Here is a 9,395-nt window from a genome sequence, read left to right on the forward strand (position 1 = left end):
ACCCGGGAACTCCGGATCAGTAGTCGTGCGCCCTAACCACTGAGGGAGTGAAAGACGTTAAAGATCCCCAGGTGGTCGAAACTATTCCGGAGCCCTCCACTACGGCACCTCTTCCTTCCTTTCTTCTTTCACTCCCTCCTTTATCCCTTCCCTTACGGCGCGGTTCAGGTGTCCAACGATATATGAGACAGATACTGCGCCATTTCCTTCCCCCCCCCCCAAAAAAAACCATTTTCAGTTTTCTCTATCTTCTTTCCCTCCCTCCTTTATTCTCTCCTTTACGGCGCAGTTCTGGTGTCCACCGGGATATGTGAGACGGTTGCTGTGCTATTCCCTTTCCTCAAAAACCAAACAAAACAAGTGGGCCGACGGCGTTCATAGAGTTCATTGGTTGGTTGGTTGGTTGTGAAACTTTATTTCCAGCGGATATAGAGGAGCGATACGAAGTCGCCCCCCGCTTAAACGGCGGCCGCTATCCCTTGGGCAGCGGCGGCGTCTTCAGCCAGCTGGAGGAGCTTGATCTGTATCCCCGGTTCGGGGCTGAGCAATAGAGCCTCCCAATGAGCAGAGTCGGTAATGAAGTGACTCGCTGGTAGGGACTGCGGGCAGTTCCAGATCATATGATTTAGATCGGCTTTCGCATCACAATTTTTGCATTTGTTTGAGTAGAGTCCTTCCGAATAGAAGCTACACAATTGGGGATTTGGATAGGTGTTAGTTTGAAGTTTACGCCAGGCTTTGGCCTGTTGCTTGGAGAGCGTTTTATCTGCTGGGGGGAATCTGAGTCTTGCAAGCCTGTAGTGCTGCAGGATTTCTCTGTAAGAAAACAACCTGTCCTTGCCAGAGTATAGGGCGGGTGGGCTGCACGACCCAGCTCGGCGGGACAGTTCTCGAGCTAGGTTATGAGCCGCCTCATTACCAGCAAGGGAACCATGAGCAGGCGTCCAGATTAGGCGAATGCGCCGCGTGGGCTGATAATTTAGCAGAATCCGTGCTGCTTGTGGGGAGATTCTTCCAAACGTGTAGTTACGTATAGCCAATTTTGAGTCGCTGACAATGGTTTCTGCCGAGGATCCCACAATGGCTAGAGCAATGGCTGTTTCTTCTCCAACATGTGTGTGCTGAGTGCGTATAGTGCCCCCAGTTATGAGTGTACCACGTTCCGTGGTGACCACAGCTACCATCTTGTCAGCCGAAGAACCTGCCGCATCTACATATACCACAGAGGTATCATTAAGAAAGCGTTTGCCTAATGATTTGGCTCTCTCTGTACGACGTTCAGCGTGGAAATCTGGGTGCATGTTCCGAGGTAGTGGAGGAATGACCAGAAGCTGGCGTATATGTTTGGGAAGGTCAGTTGTAGGTCCGCCTTGTCGTTCGTATGTTATGTCTAGTGTGGACAGAATGTGTCTGCCAGTTGGTGTGGCCGATAGTCGTTCGTACTGCGAGACGGTTACCGCTTCAATAATCTCGCTTAGGGTGTTATGAAGACCGAGACCTAACACTTTCTCAGTCGCTGTGTGCATGGGTAGCCCAGCTGCCTGTTTGACGCATTTTCTGATTATGGCCTCCACTTTTTCTTTTTCAGCTGACTTGAGATGTAGGTAAGGGCATACGTAAGCTATGCGGCTTATCACAAAGGCTTGTACTAAACGGAGAGTATTGCTTTCCTTCAAGCCCGAGTGGTGGTTACTAATGCGGCGAATGAGTCGCATAATTTGCTGCGAGGTTCCCTGAAGCTTCCGAATTACGTCACCATTGAAGCCGTGTTCTTGTAGAATTAGGCCCAAGATTTTAATTTTGGGCACTCGAGGAATGGGGACTCCGCGAATACTGAGTTCGATGGCCGGTGGGGTTTGCGCAAGGGATCTGATGTTGCGGAATATGAGAAATTCAGATTTGGCTGGAGAGCACCGCAGCCCCCTAGGGTCTACATAGTTCCCCACGATATCTATTGCATGCTGTAGTCTCTCCTCGATTTCGGCATCATTGCCCTCGGCGGTCCACAAGGTGATATCGTCAGCATAGAGGCTGTGGTGGAGTTGCGGAACCTGCTCTAATAGGTGTGGAAGTTTCAACATTGCAACGTTGAAGAGAAATGGTGATAGGACCGATCCCTGCGGGGTGCCCTTGTTGCCGAGGGGAAAGTCATGCGAGTGGAGACCTCCTACTTGAAAATGCGCCTTTCTACCTGAAAGAAAGTCGTGGATATAGTTGAAGGTGCGGGCTCCCACCCCGAGTTCATGAAGGTTCTCCAAGATCGCATCATGTCTGACATTGTCAAAGGCCTTTTCCAGGTCAAGTCCAAGAATTATTCTGGTGTCCCGCGTTTTTGCCTCAATAATCTGATGCTTGAGCTGAAGCATTACATCCAGCGTAGAAAGTTTTGGTCGAAATCCAATCATGGTTGGAGGGTACAGCTCGTTCTCCTCCATAAACCGGTTGAGGCGGGTATGAACTACGTGCTCCATGAGCTTACCTACACAAGACGTGAGCGAAATCGGCCTGAGGTTCTCAAGGCTGAGTGCCTTCCCTGGCTTTGGGATGAGAATGATCTCTGCCGTTTTCCATATTTGTGGGATGGAGCCCTCCGACCAACATTTCTGCATATACTCAGTTAGTGATTGTAGCGACACTTCAACCAGGTTGCGGAGGATCTTGTTGGATACTGCATCGGGGCCAGTGGCGGATTTGCAGTTTAGCCTGGCGATCTCTGCCCTAACCTCATCCACAGTAATGGGGGAGTCGAGCTGCGTGTTTTCCGGACCAGCATAATCTGGGAAGGCTGGGATAGGAGCATTGCCAATATATCTATCTTTAAGTTCAAGGAAAAGGTCCTCTGGTGGGCCTGCATACTCATGCACAAGCTTCTGCAGGTTCTGCCTCTGGGTGGTTCTGCTACCTGTAGGGTCAAGTAGATGACGGAGCAAGTGCCAAGTCTTAGAGACTCCCATATTGCGATCCATTTGGTTGCATATGTCATCCCAGTTTTGTTGAGTAAGTTTAGCTGCATGATCCTCGATCTCCTTGTTTAGCCTAGCTATTCTTCTGCGCAGATTGCGGTTCCACCGCTGTCGTTTGAGTCGGTTCTCGAGTCCACTCTTTGCCTCCCATAGGTGAAGAAGCCGGCTGTCCGCAATCTCCAGGTGGTCAGCCTGGTCTAACGTATGGGTGACTGCTCTGGCATCTTGACAAAGATCCTGTGCCCAGATATCTATGTCTAGTATTTCGGGGGTATCAGCTTCTCGGGCGGCTCTTTTAGCGCCGCGTCCCAATCGACAAGGGTGGGGGCTCGAGCGCTACGACGTTTGGGGCCAGTTGAGGTCACTATTTCCAATATGTAGTGATCGCTGCCGAAATTTTGTTGAGTGTTTATCCATGTTGGAGTGCCCGAATTTTTAGCAAAAGTCAGATCGGGAGACGTATCCCTGGAAACACTGTTACCGCAGCGGGTGGGGACTAGTGGATCTGTAAGAAGAGTCAACCCACACTGTTGTGCGGTGAGCCACAGTTTTCTACCTTTAATGTCCTCCTGTGCGTAACCCCAAGCCGGGTGTTGGGCATTAAAGTCTCCCGTGAAAATGACGGGGTGATTGCCTGCGAGTTTAAGGGTCGCCTGAAAAAGCGGGCCGAAGCTTGCTTTCCGTAACTTTGGGCTGCTATAGACATTCAGCACAAACAGACTGTGGTCGGGTTTCCTAGGCGGAATTAATTCGACTAGCACGTGTGTGACATTTGTGACTGGGGTATCGTGCTGTACTACCGCAATATTTCGTTTGACAAGAGTCGTGACTCCAAGCGTTCCACCCCCCGATGAAAAGGATTGATACCCAGCTAGCTTGCTATTAGTTTGTGTCTCTTGTAGTGCGATTAAGTCCGGTCCGTCCCTATTGTTGAGGAATTGTTGGAGTACAGCTCGTTTGCGGCTAAATCCTCGACAGTTCCACTGCCAGATGGTGTAATAGGGTTGTGGCGCCATGTTGTTGCTAGTCGGATACCGCTTCAGAAGAAGCGGGTTTGCGAATTTTGTGAGGAAGGAGCCTGCTCTCTGCTTCCTGCTGCCAGCTGCCTAAGTTAATTAATTCCTGCCGGTGTCTGCATAATTCTTCCATGATGGAAGTCATTGTAAGCTGCACTTGAATGAGGGTGCTGTTAGTCTGCGTTTGCGCTTCTTCAATTTTGTGAATGGTGTCGGCTAGTGTTTGGCCTTCGGACAGGGAATCGCCTGCTTTTCGCTTAGGCGGGGGTGCCCGCGTTGATTCAGCATGCATGTCCGCTCCGGCGGAGGTAGAGGGGGTAGGTTTATTGGCGCCATCGGTCGTAGGCGGTGACCCAGCCTGCATTTGTTGCTGTTTTAGAGCGGCATTTTCTTTCTTTAGGTCCTCGACCTCCCGAAGTAATTTCCCTACCAGCACTTTCAGGTCTGCTAGCTCAGAGGGGTTGGAGTTAGATTTCTGGGAGGCTTTATCTGCCCAGCCTACCTTTTGCGTGCCGCCGGCGTCCTGGTTCAAACCGTGGTTCCGTGGCTGGTGTGAAGGAGTCCTGGATTTGGAGGCGGACCGGCCTCTCGGTTCCAGTCGTGGAAAGGAGCTGGATCGATGTCTATAATTTGTTCGTCCCCTGCTTTTGGAGCGGCTGCGTCGCTCTTTAGACTGCGGCGACTCTTGGCTATGCTGGGTCAGATGTTGGCGTTCCTGTTCCCAGCGGCGTTTGCTGACAATGTATGGAGTGCGGTAGATTTCGCGGCATTTGTTGCTGCCCAGTTCATAGCCCTTACCGCACAAGGCACACTCAGGCTCGCAGCTATGTGTCTCAGGAGGATTGGCCACGCCGCATCCGCGGCAGCGAGCGTTTTTCGGGTCCGGGCAAACGTCTCTGCGATGTCCGAGTTGTCCGCACAAAGAACACACTTCGTATTTTTTTTGTAGAGGCAGCAGCGAATCATGCCACCACCGAAGCTGATCCAACGGGGAACTCGCTCACCGTTGAAGAGAATGAGGACCGTCTGCGACTGCGCACCCATGCGCCGGACTCCACATATTGGAGGATTCCTTGGATGCTGAAGGTTCGCAAGGATGTCAGCGTCCGATAGATGTTTCGGAACGCCTTGGATCACTCCTTTACCACTGCCATCCGGCGTGGCGACATACGAGGTGATGGCGATCTTGTTCGCGCCGTAGATGAGCTCCTTGATGTTTAAGTAGCGTTCCACTCGTACCGCGGAATGGGTGGCCACCAGTATGGTGTGTTGCTTGAAGTTGAGTAGCATGCAGTCTTCAGATGATTCTGCCAAGGTGAGGCCCGCGGCGTCCCGGATGAGTTGAAAGATGCCGAGTTGGCCACAGCTCTCGAGTATACGGAGGCCGCCCGATGGCCGGAATATCACCTTGGTTAGGCCCTTGGGTAGGCGAGGTAGGTTCGACGCCACCGATTGTCGAGCAAGTCGTCGGCCAAGCTTTTTCGCAGAGGAGTCGGCAGAGTGCCGCATGCTGCCCTGTCCCTGGGCGCGATCGGTTCCATTGTGTGCCGCGGGGTTATTCCTTTGGCGTTCGTGACCGGAGCGTTTCGATTCACCGACGGTGAACCAACCATATTGGTGCGAAACTTCTTCGGGGCTAATGTCAGCCCCCTCCACGGTGACTTCCATATCCAGTGTTGGAGGAAGATCCCACTCAGATAATGCGGCACAGCCCCGTCAGAGCGGGGTCGCTAGGCCTGGCGTGGGCCTAGCGGGCCGTGCGTACCGGCGAGAGCCGAAACGCAGAAAAGTCCGCAGAAACAGGCAAAAAGGGACTTGCCGATGCGTCCGACGGCGTTATCCGAGCTTCGAAGACCGAGTTCATTGGTGTTGACAACTTTGCAAAGGTCGTTCATTTTCACGAAAGGAAAGGCGCACAACCGGCTCCGTGGGTCAGTAAAGACCTCAATCTCGCTTTCATGTACGTGGCGTTGGTGTCCAACAGCAAAAGCCTGCTTTGATTGCGTTCCACACACTGGATAGGCAGCTCGCCCTCCCTGCCACTGTGGGAGGTGGCATGCAGTTAATGGTTGATTGCGAGAGACTAATCACCAAATGAACGCTGTGGCATACCTATTGCTGCAGTGCCGCATGTCAGCCACAACGCTGTCAACGCTAATGCATTCAGGCCATATCTCTCACCACCGCCACGAGTATCAAAGCACGAATGAGGCGTCCGCATATCCAAGGAGCCAGTTATGCGCCCTTCCTTTGGTCAAAGCCATCGCCCTCTAGAACATTGTCAAAGCCAACGCCAATGAACACAGTGAATGGCGGCATCTTTCGCTTTGTATATCTTGGATCAGCCGAGCTAATCCACACTATTTTTTTTTTTTTTGCATTTCGCCTCCACCGAAACGCGGCCGCCGCGGTCGGGACCGATCTCGGGTACTCCGGCTCAGTACTGAGGGTACTCCGGCTCGGGTACTGAGACACCGCGGCGGATGAAATGCCCAGTTTCTAATGCAGTTTCAAGGAAAAACTTCCTGTATAAGAGGGAATAGTCAATTTATGAACCCGGCCCTAACACATAAAGGCTTTTGATGTTAACGTATAAACAGCAACAGAGATGCCCCATTCGTGAAATCAACGTCCGATATATCTTTAGACCCGTCTACACCACATACAGTATGAATATACTCTTATGAAAATTGAATTTCGAAGAAAAAAGGTACTGTACAGCGTAAATTTCGAACACCAGGCACACAGTGGGCGCCCACATTAGAAGATAGAGCCGCCATTCACTACATTGAACTGCTCATATCGTCGTCATCTAAATTTTATGTGATTAGCAGCTCTGTTCAGTTCGCTGCAGGACAAAAAAACCTTTTCCAATGGTCTCCAGATGCCTTCTCGGGCAAGGCTATCCATATATAGATATGCAGTTCCTTACGCTATATGCTTCCCTGCACTTCCATTGATTACGTTGCAAAAGGTTAAATAAGGCTAACGGCAGACATAATGTTACGAAACAAGTTACTGCACGTTGACCTCAATGGTGGTGCGAAATGGAGATGCTGGTCGAAGTGTTCAGCACCTCTGTTTAATAAAAAGGCGTGGTCACGCAGTCGTTTAGTTATCCGTCCACACGGATATGGATGGATTCATAAAAACCAAAAACGATTACGTCACGAATGACGTATTTCTATGCGAACCAATCTGTGGCTGATATTTGCACCAATCACTGCGGCGCGTTGGCATGGCATTAAGAGTGACATCAATCCTTTATGAGTAATCGGCATGACGCGTTGCACCTAGTGTGTTACGCCGACGGCACCGATGCAGCCAAAACTGGAAAAAGTTGCCACTGTATAAAAGATTAATGCGTACTCAGGAGCGGTATTAGCTTACATACAATGATCGCATAGTAGCTAAAACCAATGAAAGCAACAGGACCACAAGCCTCGCACATAATCCTTATTGCTGGTAACCACTCTAGTAACATAGTGGCATAGTAGATGCCATTCCTGCATAACGTGCAAAGAATTCGGAACCAATTGAAATATCTGCAGAACCACCAGCCTAGCCAGCCATCCCCAGGATTAACTCCCACAATTGCATGGATAAAAAATAAATTCCGTGGCAAAAAAAAATCAAGGAACTGGTTGCCTCAAATATAGATGCACTAAGCCCAGCCCGCAATCACAAGCAGGCCTCATGAAGTAAACCGCGCCCACATGGGCTTTACACGAGAGTTCGAGTAAAAGCCGAAAATATTCGATGGAAATGTTGACTGTTACGTTTAGAGTTGTAGTAGCCTGCAATATGCAACATATTTTCTTGCTACATAGCTCCGTAATAAAGTGAGAGGTCACAGAAGTCTGGGCGCATGTCTCCAGAGAGTACTGGAATAGACATTAGGCATCTTTATCATACTGTGTACCATGTTACCGTTACCGGAGTACCTGGAGTCCGCCCACCACCGGTGAGCACGCGCTGATTGGCCCTGATGCTGCAGGCGTGCGCGCATCTGCCGGCTACCTGGCACCGTGCACCTGGCGCCGTCAAGGGAATCTGCGCATGCGCACTGAGGACACGTGGACGCCCAGTACTACGGTAACGGTAACACGGAATGTAAAAAAAGAAATCCGAAAAAAGAAGCGCAAAGAAATCCGGACGTGAACACGGTACGTATCACTCTCTTGCGGTCCGTGATTGTTTGCGCTGTATTCCACTATTGAAGACAGCAAGCTTGAACGCAGACTCAGTAGAAGCTGTTTGGCACAAGTTCTCGAGCGTGCCAGAACGTTTAGGTAGCACACAAGATCAATCTATTCCCGCTTTATGGGGTGATCTAAAGCTCCGTGAGCGGCTAATTGACCCTGAAACTTTAGAATTCATTTGGGCGTGGAAAACTACTTAAACTTTAAATAGCGAATGACGTTTGCGAAAAGAAATGCTAAACATGGTAGCACGTTGCCCTAATTTTCCGAGCAGCGAAGCCGTAAGCGACTACTGCAGTGTATGGAATGCTTGAATAAACCAGCACCTTAAAAAGGGCAGAAATAAGCGGCCTAGATGGCCGACCTTGGTTCACACAAAAGCATACACAAAAACAGCTGGCAGCTACATTTATTGACAGAGAAACTAGCGCACCTGAGGGGTAGCAGAGCTGCATCATTTTCCGTTCAATGGACTGAACGTTCAATTTCTCTAAAAGACCAACATGGCTGAAGCGACCGAAGTGCAACGGCGCCAGTAGAATGTGCCTCTTGAAGGTTTGAAATTCATATTCACGGAGCTGTCAGAAGGCTCCGTGCTTGCGTCACCAATCGCTGTGTATGTAAGAATCGATTAAAAAAACAGGTTCTGTAATATCAGTAGCGATGACTACGAGCAGCGCAACTGTGTGACTTGGAGCAATATGCGCCGCCGCTGTGGCTCAGTGGTTATGGTGCTCGGCTGCTGTCCCGAAAGACACTGGTTCTATATCAACCGCAGCGGTATCGAAAAACCCCAAGAGGTCGGAATTATCCGGAGCCCTCCACTACAGCGTTCCTTATAACTTGAGTTGCCTTGGGACGTTTATCTCCATAAGCCACTGGAGCAATATGCATGAAGCTATTGTTAGTGCAAAAGTTGTGCGACTTATAAAACGGTCTATTGCGCTGTGTTTTCGCACGCAGCGGATCCTACGGAGAAGGATGACCTGTCTGCGGCATTGAAGACAGAAGTAAAGCGCCTGGAGACCAAGCTCAAGAAGCACGCCCGTCTCCTGCTGCCCTCCCGCAATCCGGTTGACGATGCCAGAGGTGACCCCAGACTCCAGACACCCCCCGGTACCTTCGGGCCGGGCTGGTGCGAGGCCCCTACGTGGACTCCGCCGGGAACTGGGCAGCAGCGAGCGCTGAATGGTTGCGAGGTGGCGGACTTGTGA

At 50.7% G+C, this 9,395-nt stretch overlaps 1 protein-coding gene across 1 annotated transcript in view; it reads left to right on the top strand.

Moving 5' to 3' along the window:
* Positions 1-9,395, top strand: part of LOC144134032 (arylsulfatase I-like) — a 35,458-nt gene extending 26,063 nt beyond the window's left edge. Inside the window, exon 11 of the mRNA XM_077667040.1 lies at positions 9,145-9,395. Within this exon, the coding sequence (XP_077523166.1) occupies positions 9,145-9,395 (251 nt within the window). The remainder of the gene's footprint in view (positions 1-9,144) is intronic.

The sequence above is a fragment of the Amblyomma americanum genome, chromosome 5 (genome assembly GCF_052857255.1).
Source record: "Amblyomma americanum isolate KBUSLIRL-KWMA chromosome 5, ASM5285725v1, whole genome shotgun sequence".
In the NCBI taxonomy this organism is placed as follows: domain Eukaryota; kingdom Metazoa; phylum Arthropoda; class Arachnida; order Ixodida; family Ixodidae; genus Amblyomma; species Amblyomma americanum.